Consider the following 19,562-nt stretch of genomic DNA (forward strand, 5'->3'; position numbering starts at 1 on the left):
ATAGGAAGCTTTTGAAAAACAAACAGCACTCTAAGGGGCTTGTTCTGGAGGGAGTGGAGCCAAGCAGAACAAAACAATTCAGGAATCTCTGAAGGACTACAAAAACAGTGACCATAGTACTCCTGACCTGACAGTCTGTTGCAGCATTTTAGGCGAACTATCCCTTAGCTATTCCAGAGCAAATACACATGCATCTAAATGGAAATTCCTTGCAGATCTGACACAGCAGCAGCTTGTTAATTGAGCATCAGTATGAAGGGAGTCCACAGCACATCCCATTAAGTCTGCTGGCAGTCCTTTCCGCCCGACCCTGCTAAAACCAATACCAATCTCCATTTCTAATGAAGTGCTTATAGACGGACAATCAAAAAAATGTATTGAAAAGGATCAGTATGTCCTATAAGCAAAATGTTAAAAGGCTTTTGTTCCAAATCTGAAATAATGCTCTTTCTGCTGTGCAACACTAAAGACAAAATGCAAAATGACAGCCTCAGTCACCATTCACTTTCAAAGTATGGAAAAAAAGAGGCAATGAATGTGAATGGTGACTTAAATCTCCTTTTATGCTCCACAGATGAAAGAAAATCATATGGATTTGGATGAGATGAGGGTGAGTAAATAATGAGTTTTCATTTTTAGGTGAACCATCCCTATAAGTAGGGTACAAAGGGGCTAAATTTGATATTATTTTTTCCCTAAGCACTAAAAAGCATAAAAAAACTACCACATCACTACCTGTTTGTCACTATGCCGTGCAAAATTTTCCTGATCCAGGAGTTCATTACATGTAATGTCTAAAGGTTGATTTTGAGGTCAACTGTATTAAAAAAAATAATAATAATAATTATGTATTTATGTAGCTAATTAAAATCCCTAAAATCATCACATTTATTTTGGGACAAAATTACTTATTCGGCAGTTTCAGTTTTGTCCATAGTGATTAAATCAAAAGCTTTTCAATAACTGCCCAATAAGTGAAAGGATAGTATTTGGGGTAAAAAGCCCCAAGTTATTGACAGAGGCTAACCCCCCCACCAAAACACATTTGTGGTGGCAGGGGGGTGTGGTTGAGCGTTAGTGTGTGAATGGAGATGAGGACGGTAAGGATTGTCACCTGTTTATGATGAGTCTAACACCTGTTTCTTGTTCTAGTGAGGGTGGGGAGAGATTAAAAGGAAGCCAGATGCTAGAGAAGAGGGAGAGAGACTGACACGTCTGTCCTATGTGAAGGGTTGGGGGACACAAAATACATGTAACGGGATTACATATTTAAAATACAAAATATAAGTAACTGTATTCCACTACAGTTACAATTTAAATCATTGGTATTTAGAATACAGTTACATTCAAAAAGTATTTTGATTACTGAAGAGATTACTTTACATTTTATTGTCATTTGTTTCATTTAATATTTAGTCCTTTCGGATGGAAAACATTTATACATATAAATGATGCGATCCAAAGTGCATTTGAACAGCGGTGAAACACTTTCTTATGATGCGTTACATTCATACGAGCAGATGGAGAAGTAAGTTTGAAGTAAGTTTGGAGCAGAAGAAAAATAAATAAACCTTGTTTAAATTGTCAGCTTTATGCTAAGTTAAAATGCTATTTCTAGCCATTTTACATGCACATGTTACCAGGCATGATCATATTTTATCAAGAAAATTCACGTTGAATCATACTAGAAAAAAAATTAAGACCTTTGATAATTTTTGTATTGTTTTCCTGTAAAAATCCTTAAAACAAGATCAATTTGATTTATCTTGTTTTAGAAACAACACTGCATAAGATATTTAGGTTTTTCAGAGAATGTATTTTTAACGTGAGTTTTTATAGTCAAAACATGTGAAAAAATGAAAATTTGAATTTATTGAAGTCAGCAAAAAAAGTTGTTCGCAATCCATTTACTTGCATAATCTGACACATTTGAGTTAAACAGAATATTCAATTAGTTAAAAAAAAAAATAAATAAATGTAGGATGGGGCTTAATTTTATCCATTGGGAATTGAAGATAAACCAGACAAGCTGAATCTTAGCAATTACAATGCATGACTAACCAATCATTGCTGAACTGTGTCAAGTGTTGAGTTCTGAATCTGAAAGTGATTAAAATGACAAATCTGCTACAGACCATGAAAAATATTCCTCAAGGGCCGTTTTGCCTAAAAACAGATCTGTAAAACAGAAACTGAAAAGTAATGAAGAGAAACCTCAAATACTTAATGTACTCCAGTTCAAAGGCAGAAATGCCTCCTTGAGCTAAAAAACAAAATGAAGCAAAACAAAGCACTCCCACTATTACCATCAAATTGTTTGCTACTTCATTAAACATGAAATCTACTGCAATCATTCTGGCCAATCTGACATGATCTAATACAATGGAGGTTTGGCGTTTCCCATACTTTACCCCTAAAGCACTCCACAAAATGCTTTGGATGTCAGGGAACATTGTGTTGACTGGAATGCGCTGCTGCCTGCTAGAATCAATTCAAGCCAGCTCATCAAAAAGCTATGGATCTATTCCAAACAAATGTAAAGGAAATCACTTCCCATTATACTGACGCACTCTGAAGACGTAGTGTGGATTCGTGTAAAGTGAACTGCAACTGACACTTTTGAGAAACACAGAACACTCACATAGAAAAGGAATAAAAAGATCATGAAAGATTTATCAAATTTAGAGCACGTAAAACGAGTTGGAATCAATGAATGAAACTTTTGATGCAAGCTTCTTTATAACTTTTGTCAAATATGCATAATTTTAACTAACTATGACAAAGGCACAGCTACTTTTATGGCCAAACTAACATTTATATCAAGGCAAAAACTTGTCAAAGCAAACTGCAACAGTGTAACTGATGATATCGAACCCCAAAAACGAGCGGTCACTCTCTAGAGATACATTGTTACAATACAGACCACTTCGGGGGTAAAAAAAGGTTCGAAACGCTACTTGTGGGCCTGTGCCGATATTTCCCGACAGTACCGTCCACAATCAAGCCAACGGGACGCAATTCAGAAGAATAAGCAATCAAGAAGAGGACAATAACTTCAAAATTAAATTTTACCTTGCGCTCCTCGGAGAACTTCTTAATGTGTATCCGAATCGACATTAGCTGACGTATTCATTGCAGAAAATGAACAGCTCTGAATTCTTTACTTTTTTTATTTTTTATTTATTTATTATCTCAGATTGTCCGACTCCCCAGCAGCTAAGTGATGCTAGTGTTTCCCAGTTCCCCTGCCAAACCGAAACCAATCGCGGTGTGAAGCAGTAAATAACTCTCATTATTTTTCAGTACAGGGATAAATTTTTCAAAATAAAAGTCTTAGCGTCCGCGTGTCGTGGTGACTATGGATATATTCTGCTTTTGCTTAAAAGGATAGATCACCCCAAAAAATTTAAATGATGTATAATTGTAAATAATTTATTCAACCCTCGTGTTGTTCCAAACCCATAGTATTTTTTTCCTACCGTGGAACACAAATGGAGATGTTAGGCAGAATGACAGCCTCGATCACAGTTCACTTTCATTGTATGGCAAAAAGATGCAATGAAAGTGAATAGTGACTAGGACCCCATTTACACCTGGTATTAAGATGCATTTCGGGTGGTGGTAGTCAAAAACACATGTGACCACATCGCATATGAGGCGTAAACGCTAATCCGTCCTGAATGTGTCCCCGACAGCAGTGAAGCACCAGCCCTCACCTTTCAATCAACCGCTGTGCTTAAACAAGAGTTTTAACTTTTCCGGTTACGGATGGCTTAAAAAAAAAATGTCCCAACAGAAAATTAAAAAATGCGAATACATACACAAGCACAAGAACTTAACGGGTCTTCTTTAGTGTGTCTGGTATCAACCTGCAGGCACACAGATGACAAGGACACACATCTGAAGCTCCATACAGATACTCTACTAAAATAACTGAGAACTCTGCTCAAAGTGTTACATTTGTGCTTAGAGTAAATTTCAACTGCATCTGGAAGAAACAGGGCACCAGTTTGATTCGTGCTTTCTTACTTTTTTATCAAGCAGTAATGGCGGACTGGGAAAAAATCAGTCCTGGAGAAAATTTGTCGACATATCGCAGGCGCCGTTTCACGGCCCCCTTCGTCATATTGTGGCCCATTTTCGATATCGCTGCCCCGTTTCGTGGCCGGCCCAGCGGGAAAAGTCCCGGTTCTCCTGATGGTCAGTCCGCCTTTGCACTGACATCGTGAAATCAAAGACAATCCCCTCGAAATCTGAACACAAGTGGTCAAAGAAGACCATAGCATTTAGCATTTAAAGGGGTCATGACATACTCTTTTTTTTTTTTTATATAATTGTATTATATTCCCTGAGGTACAATTATAATGTCAGTAAAGTTATTTTGCACCAAAACAGTCATAATTTTATAATATATAATAATTTTTCCACCCTCTCTCTGGCCCTCTGTCTGAAATGCTCGATTTTAAGCTATTTGGGCCTTTAAGACTTCAATGTAAAAGCCCACTGTTCTGATTGGCTAACTTCGTGCAGCCCTTCAAATATAGCTTTATTTAAAACTCAGTCAGAAGAAAATAAATAAGCTTCACATTTATAATTTAGAAAAATACATCTCAGGGTTAACACACAATGTACACCCAACACAATTCATCTGAATGTATACACGTCCATCTAGTGCATGCTTACAAAAGACCAACAATTAAATATAGCAGAGATGCGTGCAAAAATGGTCCAGGATGCTTTCAAAACAGCAAGACACATTGCAGCTGAATGAAATAGAATAGAGGTCTCCTTTTTAGAGTTATAACTTGACATTGCGTCTTTTAAAAGAAGCGCGAGATGCATAATAACGGTCAAAGCCATTCATCTAGTGTAAAAAACATTTAAATCCAGATAGGCACATGTGTCCCTCTCTCCTCTACACCTGTGTGACTGGTGCAATGATAAAAAAAAAAAAAAAATAGGCATTCATGTCTTGCTGAAGAGGCAGTCATATGCAGATGTATTTGGTCCTTGTGACATCACAAGTTCCACAAATTCCAAACAAGTGGTTTCAACAGCCTGGTTTAAATAAAAGCTCTTTTTCTATTAAGGAGGAAGTTTTCAGTTCTGAAACGTACAGTATGTTTTTATAGTACAATGAACTCTTATATGTCAAAAGATCAAGGTTTTGATCTTTGGAATCTTTGAACTTTGATATTTGTAAGCGGATAACCTTAGCTTTCGGTTCCAAAAACTGAGGTAACTTTCACGGTATGTTAGTAGCCATAGCAACTTCCATTAATTTTAATACCTTTGGTCCGTGTCTGCTAAACTGCCTCTGTGGAGGTGTGGCTCTGTTCTTAGGATGGCCGGGAGGGGGCGCGCATGCGAGCACAGTAGCGGTGGGTGTCAGAAAAGAGGAGGCGCGTACTAGTGTGAGACGCATCTCTCATTTGAGTGTGCGTGTGTTTTGTGTGGTAGCGCAACACACGTTGTGATATTCGCACTTCTTAACTGAGCAACAGTCAACTTTACTTTTCCCTTCTTTCGCTTTCCTTAAGTGGAGGAGGACGTTTTGGAGTTTTTGTTTCGGGAGTAAGAAGGCAAATCCTCGACTGTGGGGGAATAATGTCGGCATCGGCGGCGAAAGTGAGCCGAAAGGAGCAGAACTCCAATCACGACGGAGCGGAGGAGACCTCGGGTAAAGTAATGGCGGCCTCCTTGCGCACCGCCATTTTCAACAACTTGCACCCTTTGCGTTTAAATCGCGAATCACCGTTTTAACTATGTGCTCAGCATGCATTTTAATTCTTAACGCGAGCCTGATTTCGTTCCCGTTGAATTCACCAGAAGTCGCGTTTTGCAGGGCTATGTCAGCAAAAGGATGTCGCGCGCGCACCGGAGGCCATGATGTTTCCTCGCGCGGCGGCTTCATTGTGCCACGCGCGACGAACACTGGGCTCGCGCTCAGTTTAGTTTATCAAAACTTCACATTTCTTGGTGGGGTTTCATCATTCCTCTGTGCGTACATGCTGTTTGGGAAAATCCAACTCGAATGTTTTTTGTTGTGCGCTGTATAGAGCCAATGTTGGGCGCTAATAGGCTAACTGGTTATTGTGTCTCCCCGCCATCACGAACGGTTCCCACATGTGTCACCGAACCACGCTGCTTTGGAAATCACTATAGAAGTGCTGCTTTGGTGCTCAGAAAGGTGCAAATAAATGTCTGCCGTTTGGCTGTTAATGCACGGACAGTAGATGTGTAAATCATTTTGAGGATGGTAAATTGGCTCAGCGTGTGGCCTCCTACGTTTAAACCTCGCGGCCTTGCGCAGCAGCTGCTGAAACAGGACTGGATTGAGCTGGTCGACCGATACACCGTGTGTTTGCATCGCTTTTACTTTTACGTTTCCTTTATTAGTTTGATTTGGATCAGAGTGGCCCGAAAATGCGGCCTAGTTTATGTGCTGTATTAATGCTTGGTATTTATATTGTTTCCGCGTATGTAGGTGTTTGGTGTGTATTTTGGAAAGTCGTGCTTTTCTATTAGTTTCTATAAGAATTTTACATCCACTGGCAACTATGTGCAATTTTGCACAAAATTGCTTTTGTGTGTTTTTATATGCATTGTGCGATGCGTGGTCAATGTTTGTTATTAATGTGTTGGTTTTAATGCATTTTAGAAAAAGAGCAACAGGAGGCAATTGAACACATCGATGAAGTACAGAATGAAATTGACAGGTAACTTACAACCTTTGCCAGTGCTCTTTAAAGGAACAGTTCCACCCCATAATGAAAATTCTTTCATCATTTACCCAGATGTGTATAACTTTCTTCTGCAGAACACACAGATTTTTAGAAGAATTTCTCTGCTCTGCAGGTCCATACAATGCAAGTGAATGGTGACCAAATCTTTGAAGCTCCAAAAAGCTCACAAACGCAGCATTAAAGTAATCCATAAAACTCATGTGGTTTAATCCATGTCTTCTGAAGTGATCCAGTCAGTTTGGGTGAGAACAGACCAAAATGTGTGGGAATTTTCTATTGATCAAGCTCTATTACACTTCCTATAGGGCCATCTATCGCTCTGCACATGTCATTATGAAGTGTAATCAAGCTTAAAATCATGATTGCCAAGGAGAATGCAATGGCAAGATGTACAGTGAAAAAGGAGTATTATGGATTGCCTTTTAAGTTCCAAAAAGCACAAAGGCAGCATAAAGGTTTTGGTCACCATTCACTTGCATTGTATGGACCTACCGAGTTGAGATATTATTCTGAAAATATTTGTTTGTGTTCTGCAGAAAAAGTCATACACATCTGGGATGGCATGAGAGTGAATAAATTGAGAGAATTCCTTATAATTATTTACTGTGTTGTATGCATTAAATGCATTTGTTAAATTATAGCTTTTTTGTTGTTTTCTACAGATTGAATGAACAAGCGAGTGAGGAAATTCTAAAAGTAGAGCAGAAGTACAATAAGCTACGTCAGCCATTCTTCCAGAAGAGATCAGAACTCATAGCCAAAATTCCAAACTTCTGGGTCACAACATTTGTCAACCATCCACAAGGTAAGAGAATTATGAGAGCTTAATATAGAAACTCAAATATAATGTTAATTAAACAATTTGATAATGAAAACAAATATAATGTTGAAACCCATGGATCAGCTTAGGTGTGAATTCTGTTTGTTAGTACTATTTTCATTGTGCTTGGACTATTTATTTACTCAAATTTTTATATAAAATTTTTTTTTTTCTTTCTTTTTTTTTTTTTCTTGTGTTTGTGTGTATGATTTCTAGTCTCAGCCTTGCTCGGTGAGGAGGATGAAGAAGCACTTCATTATCTGACCAGAGTGGAGGTCACAGAGTTTGAGGACATCAAGTCAGGTTACAGAATAGATTTTGTAAGTATCGATTATTGTCTGGTCACGTTTGAAAAGGCAGTATACAGCTAGGATTGACCTATTGTCTGAAACTGATAAATTTTATGCTGTCTCTGCAGTACTTTGATGAAAATCCGTACTTTGAAAACAAAGTCCTCTCAAAAGAGTTCCACTTGAACGAGAGCGGTGACCCGTCTTCAAAATCCACTGAAATCAAATGGAAGGCTGGAAAGGTAGGTTCACATTCTTTTGTCCTCAGAACACCCATTATAATCTGTATTTCTTTGTAATGCAGTTCTATTTGGGTTTCTATTAACTGATCCAGGACCTAACAAAGCGTGCTGGACAGACACCGAACAAGGCAGGGAAGAAAAGGCAACATGAAGAACCAGAGAGCTTCTTCACCTGGTTCACCGATCATTCTGATGCTGGGGCCGATGAACTCGGGGAGGTCATAAAGGACGACATCTGGCCCAACCCTTTGCAATACTACCTGGTATGAAGTGTAATCGTTAAGCATAAAGAAACACCTGGGGGGTATTCCAGAAAACAGGTTAAGCGACTTACCCAGGAAAGTTTACTCAAAGTGGATAACCTCAACTTTCGATTCCAAAAATTGAGGCAACTTTCAGGGTAAGTAGCCATAGCAACGTTCCCTTTTGATAATGACACAGTGGGCGTGAAAGCTCAGATTATGGTAAAATGCAATCTTTACCTCACAAATCTTCTCCCCGGCATTTCCAGTCTCACCACATATTTGCATTCAAAAGTGAACAAATTGTTTACATTGTGCTTTTTAATGAGAAGTTTTTAATACTGTAATATTTTTAACTTGGAACACATTGGAAAGGACTCCACACTCTTCACTGTAAAGAAAGGGCTTTTTACATTCAATCAATGAAAATATTAATCTTAAAATATATAGTAAATCTATATCCTATTATCATAATATTAATAGAATATGAATGTTAGTACTTCTAATGAAGTTCAGTGCAAACAAATAACATAACGGTCGACCTAATAAATATTAATGTAGGTGAGCGAGGTCTAATATTAATGTTGAATTAAGCTTTTACATGTACGTTAAAACTTTATAGTTTTATTAATTTAATAATTCACGCAATGATTCAGTATACTTTCTGTCAAGCAATCTCTGTCCTAAACCGATGCAGCTCCTATCGCTATTACGATTGAAGATGAAGTAATGCCCGTTTGCAATCATTAAAACTTCATGTTCTGCGTCACTGAAATATGGCGTACATTTCTTCTTAGTTTGTTTCCGTGGTGATTTAAGAGTTCGGTGATATGCTGAGATTGCCTTTCTGATTTCACCGTGAATGCACACAAACTCTTTTTCAAATTCACGGTTGAGTGAAATAACCCTGCGCAGGTGTTTTGGAACCTACATACTGCGAATAAGCACGTTTTGGGTTAATCAACCAAGAGTTCAGGGTTTATGTCACGGTAAGTTAACCTTGCTTTCTGGAATACCCCTCTGCAATAATGTGAGTGAGAACTTGCATTTAACTTGTTTTGTTTTACTCAGGTCCCTGATATGGATGAAGAAGAGGGTGAAGGTGAGGAGGATGATGATGAGGAAGAGGAGGAGGGCCTGGAGGACATTGACGAAGAGGGTGATGAAGACGAAGGAGAGGAAGATGAAGAGGAGGAGGATGGAGAAGATGGTGAGGTGAGAGAGAACTTCAAATTAAGCCGTCAAGGAAAAAGTTGAATGCTGCAGAACAGGTTACCAGTTATGTTAGCACATTAACAAATATCTTATTTTGCAAATTGGCCCCCATGATGGGTAACAACCCAATGTTTTCTGAATTAATTCTCTGGTCAGTTTTGTACATTTTTGTGTAAGGTTTAAACTGCGGTTTTGGCAGTGAAGTTCTCTGTCACTAGATTATTCCCAATATTTAGTTCATCATTTTACTTTTCCTAAGTATGAATGCAGTGTGTACTTTACCATTACTGGCCCTGGCGCCATTTAGTACTTGTATTTATTAGCTTCAGAAACTGGCACAGATATACCCCAAATTTAAGTGAATATTTCTTATTTTTCTTCTTTTTTTTTTTTATTTTTTTTTTTTTTTTACTCTTTTAGGATGATGGTGAGGATGACTAGAGGCTGTTAAGGACATATTCCGACACTTTCATACCTGTTCTTTCCTTTTTGAAGTCACCCTCCAAACATGGGAGCAAAAAGCTTTTTTTATTTTTTATTTTTTGTGCTCCATCTTCTGTCTACTGAAGCCTCTTTTGTCCTGACCATGTCTAAAACCCAGTTAATTCCCTGGACATACAGTACCTGCATTGGAAAACTAGTGGCATCTCGTTGCTGAAGCCTCTTGCGTCATCTTTAATTGCATCCATCTCCAAAGACAAATACAAAATATTAATAACCTGCACGTCATCCTCCGTAGACTAAACTGAAGTAAATAGCAGTTTACATTAAAGTATATTAAATGATTTTTTTCTTTTTCTGTGAATGGTTGTGAGTTGAAGTAATAAGCCATGGTGCAGTGATGATCTAATCATAGCGTACATACCTAGCCACTTTTTCATTTTTATATTTTCATTAATGCAGAGGTGGGCCCCAAAGAGTTGACACCGTTTCCTATGTGATAATATTGGACAAAAGGAAAAGCACCAGCTAGCTCCTGTCACCTCTTGTAAATGTTTTGGGGTCAATATCAGGGTATGGCAGTTATTATTGTTGACGGTTCAATGGGGTCGGGTGGGGCGCCTGGGCATTTGACACATCAACATTAGGGTTTGTGTTGATTGACTTTTCATTGTAATGTTTTACAGACACCCATGAGGTTTGAAACATTTTTAATAAAAAAAATTAAAAAAAAACTTCCTCTTGTAATTTTGAGCTTGGCTAATTAAAGGATTATTTAAATGAGAAAATAAAGCCTGTAGAATCTTACAAGAGCTCTACAACTGGTCTTTTCTCCACCTGTTGTCTTTATTGGAGATGTTCACACCGATTGCACAAAATGTTCCCAGTTACATATAAAGGGAATATTAATATTTCTAGTTTTGCTGTGCTCTAAAATATTTAATCAGCTAGATATTACTCTTAACTTGCCATGAACCACTGTGATAAAATTCAGGGTCTTATTGGAGACATTTGTAAGTTGAATCTATTTTGTTGCTTCACATATGTGAGTGTGTATGTACAGTTGAAGTCAGAAGTTTACAGACACTTTAGCCAAATGCATATAAACTTGTTTTTTTTTTTTTTTCACAATTCCTGACATTTAATCATAGAAAACATTACCATGACTTTGTTCTTAAGCCATTTTGCCACAACTTTGGAGGTATGCTTGGGGTCATTGTCCATTTGGAAGACCCATTTGTGACCGAACTTTAACTTCATGGCAGATGTCTTGATGTTGCTTCAGTATATCCACGTAATTTTCCTTCCTCATGATGCCATCTATTTTTTTTGAAGTGCACCAGTCCCTCCTGCAGCAAAGCACCCCCACAACATGATGCTGCCACCCCCATGCTTCACGGTTGGGTTGGTGTTCTTCGGCTTGCAATCTGCACCATTTTTGCTCCAAACATAACGATGGTCATTATGGCCAAACAGTTCAATTTTTGTTTCAACAGACCAGATGACATTTCTCCAAAAAGATCTTTGTCACCATGTGCACTTGCAAACTGTAGTCTGGCTTTTTTATGGTGGTTTTGGAGCAGTGGATTCTTCCTTGCTGAGCAGCTTTTAAGGTTATGTCGATATAGGACTCATTTTACTGTGGATATAGATACTTGCCTACCTGTTTCCTCCAGCATCTTCACAAGGTCCTTTGCAGCTGTTCTGTGATTGATTTGCACTTCACACCAAACTACGTTCATCTCTGGGATAATGCATCTCCTTCCTGAGCGGTATGATGGCTGCGTGGTCCCATGGTGTTTATACTTGCATACTGTTGTTTGTACAGATGAATATGGTACCTTTCAGGCATTTGGAAATTGCTCCCAAGGATGAACCAGACTTGTGGAGGTCCACAATTTTTTTTCTGAGGTCTTGGCTGATTTCTTTTGATTTTCCCATGATGTCAAGCAAAGAGGCACTGAGTTTGAAGGTAGGCCTCAAAATACATCCACAGGTACACCTCCAGTTGACTCCAAATAGCCTATCGGAAGCTAATTGCCTAAAGGCATAATGACATCAATTTCTGGAATTTTCAAAGCTGCTTAAAGGCACAGTTAACTAAGTATATGTAAACAATTGTTGGAAAAATTACTCATGTCATGCACAAAGTAAATTTCTTAAAAGACTTGCCAAAACTACGGTTTGCTAATATGAAATCTGTGGAGGGGTTAAAAAAATGAGTTTTAATGAATCCAACTGTATACATGTATATAATTGAACTCAAATCCTTATCCAGTAATTATGAAGTATTGGAGATACTTGTATATAAGTTGCATCAATTCAAATGTTTGGTACTGGACATACAAACATAATTATACAGATATATTATTGATAAATGTTTATCCTGAATCATGAATAACTGGAAAGGTAATTTAAATTTTTTTGGACAAAATGGGTGGGAACCCTGAACATAAACTCAGCAAAAAAGAAATGTCCCTTTTTTGGGACACTGTATTTTAAAGAGAATTTTGTAAAAATCCAAATAACTTTACAGATCTTTAATATAAATGGTTTAAACAATGTTTTCCATGCTTGTTCAATGAACCATAAACAATTAATGAACATGCACCAGTGGAACGGTCGTTAAGACACAAACAGCTTACAGACGGTAGGCAGTTAAGGTCACAGTTAAAAAAACTTAGGACACTAAAGAGACCTTTCTACTGACTCTGAAAAACACCAAAAGAAAGATGCCCAGGGTCCCAGCTCATCTGTGTGAACGTGCCTTAGGCATGCTGCATGGAGGCACGAGGACTGCAGATGTGGCCAGGGCAATAAATTGCAATGTCCGTACAGTGAGACGCCTAAGACAGCGCTACAGGGAGACAGGAAGGACAGCTGATCATCCTCGCAGTGGCAGACCACGTGTAACAACACCTGCACAGGATCAGTAAATCCGAATATAACACCTGCGGGACAGGTACAGGATGGCAACAACAACTGCCCGAGTTACAACAGCAACACAAAATCCCTCCATCAGTGCTCAGACTGTCCGCAATACGCTGAGAGAGGCTGGACCGAGGGCTTGTAGGCCTGTTGTAAGGCAGGTCCTTACCAGACATTACCGGCAACAACGTTGCCTATGGGCTCTATTGTCTCACCAGGGGTGATGGTCAGACTCACGTTTATCATCAAAAGAATGAGCGTACACCAAGGCGTGTACTCTGGAACGGGACCGATTTGGAGGTGGAGGGTCCATCATGGTCTGGGATGATGTGTCACAGCATCATCGGACTGAGCTTGTTGTCATTGCAGGCAATCTCAATGCTGTGCATTACAGGGAAGACATCCTCCTCCTTCATGTGGTACCCTTCCTGCAGGCTCTTCCTGACATGACCCTCCAGCATGACAATGCCACCCAGCCATACTGCTCGTTCTGTGCGTGATTTCCTGCAAGACAGGAATGTCAGTGTTCTGCCATGGCCAGCAAAGAGCCCGATCTCAGTCCCATTGAGCACATCTGGGACCTGTTGGATCGGAGGGTGAGGGCTAGGGCCATTCCCCCCAGAAATGTCCAGGAACTTGCAAGTGCCTTGGTGGAAGAGTGGGGTAACATCTCACAGCAAGAACTAGCAAATCTGGTGCAGTCCATGAGGAGGAGATGCACTGAAGTACTTAATGCAGCTGGTGGCCACACCAGATACTGACTGTTACATTTGATTGACACCCCATTTGTTCAGGGACACATTATTCCATTTCTGTTAGTCACATGTCTGTGAAACAGTTTATGTCTTAGTTGTCGAATCTTTATGTTCATACAACAATTTACACGTTTGCTGAAAAAAGCAGCTGAAAGTTAGAGGATGTTTATTTTTTTTGCTGAGATTGTTTTTTGTACATCTAAAAGCTTATATTTTTATATCCTAAAAACATTTTCTGTAGATAATTTATCTATTTTTGAACTGTATGTCATTTAAAAAAAAAAAAAAACAGTAGGGAACAATGTTAAAGAAATCACCCAATAATAAAAATCCTCTCATCATTTACTTACCCTCATGCCATCCCACATGTGTATGATTGGCTTTCTTTTCCTGAGCATAAAGAGTTTTAGAAGAATATTTCAGCTCTGTAGGTCCTCACAATACAAGTGAAAGGTAACCAAAACTTTGAAGCTCCAAAAAGGACATAAATGCAGCATAAAAGCAATACAAACAACTCCAGTGGTTAAATCTATATCTTCAGAAGTGATATGGTCGGTGTGGGTGAGAAACAGATCAATATTTAAGTCGTTATTTAGATTCTCCTCCCTCCCCCAGTAGGTGGCAATATGCATGAAGAAGGTGAATCACCAAAAACAAAAGAAGAAGAATGTGAAAGTGGAGATTGATAGTAAAAAAAAAAAAAAAAAGACTTAAATATTTATGATTGATCTGTTTCTTACCCACACTTATATCGCTTCTGAAGATATGGATTACTTTTATACTGCTGTATAAAACAGCTGAAATATCTTTGTTCAGCAGAATAAAGAAAGTCATCCACATCTTGGATGGCATGAGGGTGAGTAAATGATTAAATAGTTTTCATTTTGGGTGAACTATTCCTTTAAGTTATCTTGGCCAAGCCGCTTTCTGATTCAGAGTCACGAGACAAATTCGTCTTGTCGAAATGCAACTGGAAAATAGGCTAACCAATCAAAAGTTAGCATACATTACGTAAACGGTCAAGCTTATCACTGATTGGCTCTCGGTTACCATGGCAACACAGTCACGGATAATCATGGAGGAATTAGCCAGAGATTGAACTAGCAGCGCTATTATGGCCAAATACAATAAATAATCGTAAACAATTAACGATTCTGCTCTTTTGATAAATATTTTTTACCATCATAAAAGCTAATTTCTAGTCGTCGAATATAAACAATCCTTTAATAAGCCGAAATGCCTTATTAAAGCCGTTTACTTTATAAAAAATAATTTGCTAGCTACCTTTAGCTGACGGTAACGTATATGCAAGATCCATATTTTTTAAGATGACAGTATCTATAAACAAAGAATTTTGTCCTTTTGTGCTTCAGATAAATATTTAATGTAGTTAACATTTATTTGAATTAAACATGTTTACGGATGAAACGCTTGACCTAACTGGTGCTGAATCAACATGGAGAAAATCACATCACCAAACACAAGAATCTGTAAGTTAGAAAAACATGTTTGCTTACTTTCTGTAACCAGAATATTCATGCATTTCTAGTAATATCAAGAATCTGTGTAACTTCCATTCTTGTTTATCTTTCTATCAACAGAGAAGCTGCCAAACAGTTCCAGTTCACACAACAGAGGCTGAAATACAAGCCAAAAATGTTTTAAACAACACTACCCAGACAGATGCACAAGACCAGATGAGCCAAACCCTCTCTTTAGATCAAGATCTGTCTGGTTTTCCTGGTTTACTGGACTTCTTGTGTAGAGTTGAGGATGTGGTGATCAGAGAGCTTGTGAAAAACTCCAAAAGTCATGCTTTTGATGGCTTTGAAGTAAACTGGGAGGATCAGAATGAGACGGTGAGGATCATGCATGTCGAATGGATGTGCTTTAGATATTTAGAATCTGTAAAATGTCTCACACTCACACATTTTTCATGTCTTCTTGGTGACCACTCAACCAGGTGTCATGCTTGTACCGCCTTCAGCATCCTGATGCTCAGGAGAGGGGTCTGCAGGTCACCAGCGTGTCCTGGAACTGCACTGGCTCAGTCATAGCTTGTGGATTTGGCCGGTAAGAACCTCTTCCCCCTTTAAAATGACATATAGAGCCACATACAGTATCAGTTTGAGGAGAAACTGTTTAAATGTTGTATTTCTGGTGTCAGTGTGGATGATGGTGATTGGAGCAATGAGAAGTCTTACGTGTGCACATGGAACCTGGACCGCCGGAATGTGAACCCAAAGCGGCCTAATGTGATCATAGACGTTACCACGCCTGTCATGTGTCTGTGCTTCCATCCCATGCGGCCATCTGTAGTTGCTGGTATGGGCCGGTATATAGATATATTTATTTATAAATATCAGGGTCATATTTTACACCAAAATCAAGAGAGGGAAAAAAATACTTTTTTATTTATTTATTTATTTTATTTTATTTTTTTTGCATAAAGAAGCCTAATTTTAGGACCTTTAAGGTTTTTCTCATCATTCTCATTCTGAAAGATGATTCTCATTAGCTTCTCCTGACATTAATAAAGTACTGAAAATAATCCTGTCTGGACAAAATGCTATTTTATTTTTTAGTACAATTAACATTACATAAAGGCATGACAACCAATACTTCTGTGATGTATACTTAATTTACAATTTAAATTAATTGTTCACCCAAAAATGAAAATTCTTTCATCATTTACTCACCCTCATGCCATCCCAGCTGTGTGACTTTCTTTCTTCTGCTGAACACACAAATATTGTTAGAAAAATATCTCAGCTCTGTTGGTCCATTCAGTGCAAGTGAATGGTGGCCAGAACTTTGAAACTCCAAAAAGCACATAAAGGCAGCATAAAAGCAATCTCCAGTTGTTAAATCCATACCTTCAGAAGTGATATGATAGGTGTGGGTGAAAAACAGGTTCATATTTATTTTCTTTTTTACTATAAATTTTCCCTGCCCAGTAGGTGGTGATATGTACGAAGAAAGTGAATCGCCAAAAACAAAAGAAGAATGTGGAAGTGAAAGTGGATATAGTAAAAAAGGACTTCTCACCCACACCTATCATATTGCTTCTGAAGACATGGATTTATCCATCGGAGTCTTATGGATTATTTTTATGCTGCCTTTGTGATTTTTGAAGCTTCAAAGTTCTGGGCACCATTCACTTGCACTGAATGGACCAACAGAGCTGAGATATTCTTTTAAAAATCTTTATTTGCGCTCATCAGAAGACGGAAAGTCATACACATTTGGGATGGCATGGGGGTGAGAAAATGATGAGAGTGTTCAATTTTGGGTTGTTTAAAATAATGTCTTTTTTGTATTATATTAATGAAGACTGGTAGGTGGGATGTGCTAAATTGTCACAGAAATAAAGACAGGCTTTATTTTCATTGTGCAAAATATTATTTCGTATTTGGGGTAATTCTCGTGAAATACTGATTCATTTCCTTTGGAAAATAAAAAAGTTAGTCTGAAATCATTGTAAAGAGTATAATCAAAAAAAAATGTGTAGCATATCCAGAACACACAAAACCCTGGCCAAAAATCTAAGAAGCTGAGTATTTAAAAAAAATAAATAAATAAATAAAATTGATTTGAACTTTACAGATAATTGTTGAAATTTTCTTGTTTGATATTTTTTATTTACAATTGTATCTTGGGTACAACACATTATTTTAAACTTTATTTTTTTATTTTTTATTATTGTTTATTATCCTTATATTTATTGTTCCAAATTTTGAATGTGCATGCATTGCGGTAATGAGAAGTTAACCTGAAATTTCTTTATAAAAATCTAAAAATAAAACATGAAATACTTTGTAATTTTTATTAGGACAATGGATCACATGAATATCTATTGTGTTAAAGTTTTCTAATAGAATTCCAAAATTATTTTTTAAATAGAAATCCTCACTGCGGTGGTTCAAGCTTAGTTTCTTGACAGTCACCCATTTGTATCTTTTAATATTCATGTGAAATCTGCCCTGGATGTTCTTGAAAGGCAATGTTAGATTCACCCTTAAACAGAAATGGCTATGAAAAAAATAAGCATCCTGCAAAACTAAATTACTACAAAGGGCATGTAGTTATCAGTGAATAAGGCATGGGAATGAATAATCTGAAAAGAAATCTCACTAAAGTAATGTTCTCCAAGTATTTTCTTACTGCAATAGTTAACTGTCTGCAGCTTAAGTGATAAACAATGAAAACCAGTGATTGCACTTTGCCATGTTCAAGGTGTAAGTTTTCATGTAAGTGAATCTCCAGTACTGTATGTCCTCTTTCTTTGTTGTATTAGGAGGGCTGTACAGTGGTGAGGTGGTGGTCTGGGACAACAGTCGCGTGCAGGACCCCATTTTGGCTCAGACTGGAATGTCAGCAGACACTCACCGTGAACCAGTTTATCAGGTATTCAGCTGTATTATATAGCCTTTTATGACTGACACACACACAGTTATCAGGGATTAATTAATCTCATTATCTGATCCGTAAATGTATGATATTTGCATGTATGAGTAGGTAAACTGGATTCCAGGAGCCCGCAGAGGGGAGTTTTCTTTGTTGAGCGCAGGCTCAGGAGGGAGAGTACTGTTGTGGACTGTTGATGGAGCCGAAGCCAAACTTACCTTAAATTCTGGATTTGCCCTTGTGAGACAACAATTGCCACAAAGTGGAGCATCAAGCAAGGTGTGTGTCATAATCTGCTCTGGACACAAAATAGTTTAATAAAAATTGATTAATGTGAAATAAATTAGTTTTGAGTTCCTTGTGTTGAAATTGTATCTGTGTATTTTGTAGAATTCTTCATAAATATGTAATTCAGTTTTGATGTAATATGTTACAGTTAGCACCATTTCAATCTTATATACAAAAGAATGTACAATTTTGTGGACCCCAGTAATACAACACAATTGTCCCTCTCCCTAAAGACCAGAGGCAGCAACACTATAGGAGTAACCTCACTTGCGCTTTCCCCGTGGGACGTCGACACATTTTTAGTGGGCTCAGAAGGGGGTCTGGTGCTCAAATGCTCCTTTAGCAGCGAGACTGTGGCAGCAGTGCCCCCTGATGGTGAGAGTGTGACATTACGTGCCCCAGCGCAATTCTCTTTCTCACCACGAGGGGGCCCTATACACTCAGTCCACTTCTCACCCTTTCATAGGTGAGCAATTTTGTATTTCATTCTGTATGTTAAGTATATCTACTTTGAGGCTAATTGGCTCAAGGGAGTAACTGTAGCTTTATCTTCCTGAAATTAGGAACCTGTTTGTTAGTGTTGGGACAGATGGCTTGGCGCACCTCCACAGTGTACTGCAGCCACGTCCCCTGTTGTCTCTACGGATCTCTGAATCATATGCTTTTGGGGTGAGATGGTCACCAACACGCCCTCTCGTCTTTGCTACTGTCACAGGACAAGGTGAGATGTTTGTAATCCTTCAACAGGGCAGTAAAGTGACTTGCATAGGGACTCATAAGCTAGCATAAATGGTTATATGAATAGGTTGAGTGTCCTAGGAAAAAAACAAATACATTTTGTTCTTTAAAATGGACTCATCTCTTATAGGTTTGGTGCAAATGTTTGATTTGGGTCGAAGGTCCTTAAGGCCAGCAGCCACAATTGACCAGAACACTGGAGGTCAGCCAGCTTACTGCCTGGAGTTCAACCCTAAACATACAAACCTGTTGGCAGTGGGCAACGCAGATGGCACAGTCAACATCTGGGAGCTTAGTGCGGAGTTAACAGAACAAGGTGCCAAGGAGACGGCAATGCTGGAACAACTGGCCAATGAAGTGGCTGATTGAAACTCGAGTTTTCAAGAATGAACTGTTGCACTCCTTATGAACATTGTAGCATTTTGAGCTGTAATTTAATTTGTGTATATA

The 19,562-nt window shown here is 38.3% G+C and overlaps 3 protein-coding genes across 4 annotated transcripts in view; 2 read left to right on the forward strand and 1 right to left on the reverse strand.

Annotated features, from left to right (window-relative positions):
- The window catches only part of LOC127430578 (cytospin-A-like), a 43,255-nt gene extending 40,021 nt beyond the window's left edge, over nt 1-3,234 (reverse strand). The window contains exon 1 of the mRNA XM_051680438.1: nt 3,073-3,234. The gene's annotated coding sequence lies outside the window, so the exon portion shown is untranslated. The remainder of the gene's footprint in view (nt 1-3,072) is intronic.
- A 2,174-nt stretch (nt 3,235-5,408) lies between these two features.
- LOC127430606 (protein SET) lies at nt 5,409-10,802 on the forward strand. 2 transcript variants are annotated; one of them, XM_051680496.1, is made up of 8 exons: nt 5,409-5,680; nt 6,662-6,719; nt 7,409-7,551; nt 7,783-7,886; nt 7,985-8,098; nt 8,191-8,361; nt 9,412-9,550; nt 9,976-10,802. In XM_051680496.1, exons 1-8 carry the CDS (start codon nt 5,608-5,610, stop codon nt 9,978-9,980), a joined length of 807 nt encoding a protein of 268 aa, XP_051536456.1. In that variant the 5' UTR covers nt 5,409-5,607; the 3' UTR covers nt 9,981-10,802. The 2 variants fall into 2 exon arrangements, with proteins under 2 accessions (XP_051536456.1, XP_051536455.1); XM_051680495.1 differs by having other exon boundaries at nt 5,411-5,680; nt 9,412-9,555.
- A 130-nt stretch (nt 10,803-10,932) lies between these two features.
- On the forward strand, nt 10,933-19,519 carry LOC127430595 (cytoplasmic dynein 2 intermediate chain 2-like). Its single transcript, XM_051680472.1, has 9 exons — nt 10,933-15,169; nt 15,281-15,538; nt 15,643-15,752; nt 15,847-16,004; nt 17,977-18,086; nt 18,198-18,365; nt 18,608-18,840; nt 18,938-19,095; nt 19,243-19,519. Exons 1-9 carry the CDS (start codon nt 15,092-15,094, stop codon nt 19,479-19,481), a joined length of 1,512 nt encoding a protein of 503 aa, XP_051536432.1. The 5' UTR covers nt 10,933-15,091; the 3' UTR covers nt 19,482-19,519.
- Nucleotides 19,520-19,562: the final 43 nt, after the last annotated feature.

Source organism: Myxocyprinus asiaticus, chromosome 40, assembly GCF_019703515.2.
Source record: "Myxocyprinus asiaticus isolate MX2 ecotype Aquarium Trade chromosome 40, UBuf_Myxa_2, whole genome shotgun sequence".
Taxonomy (NCBI): domain Eukaryota; kingdom Metazoa; phylum Chordata; class Actinopteri; order Cypriniformes; family Catostomidae; genus Myxocyprinus; species Myxocyprinus asiaticus.

What these genes read in the sequence shown, in the direction of transcription:
- LOC127430595 (XM_051680472.1), top strand. Translation starts at nt 15,092, where the DNA reads ATGTTTACGGATGAAACGCTTGACCTAACTGGTGCTGAATCAACATGG. An exon ending in ATCACCAAACACAAGAATCT is followed by an intron (nt 15,170 to 15,280) that starts GTAAGTTAGAAA and finishes TTCTATCAACAG; the next exon opens with AGAAGCTGCCAAACAGTTCC. An exon ending in AAAGTGGAGCATCAAGCAAG is followed by an intron (nt 18,366 to 18,607) that starts GTGTGTGTCATA and finishes CTCTCCCTAAAG; the next exon opens with ACCAGAGGCAGCAACACTAT.
- LOC127430606 (XM_051680495.1), top strand. Translation starts at nt 5,608, where the DNA reads ATGTCGGCATCGGCGGCGAAAGTGAGCCGAAAGGAGCAGAACTCCAAT. An exon ending in ACCCTTTGCAATACTACCTG is followed by an intron (nt 8,362 to 9,411) that starts GTATGAAGTGTA and finishes TGTTTTACTCAG; the next exon opens with GTCCCTGATATGGATGAAGA. An exon ending in AGGATGGAGAAGATGGTGAG is followed by an intron (nt 9,556 to 9,975) that starts GTGAGAGAGAAC and finishes TTACTCTTTTAG; the next exon opens with GATGATGGTGAGGATGACTA.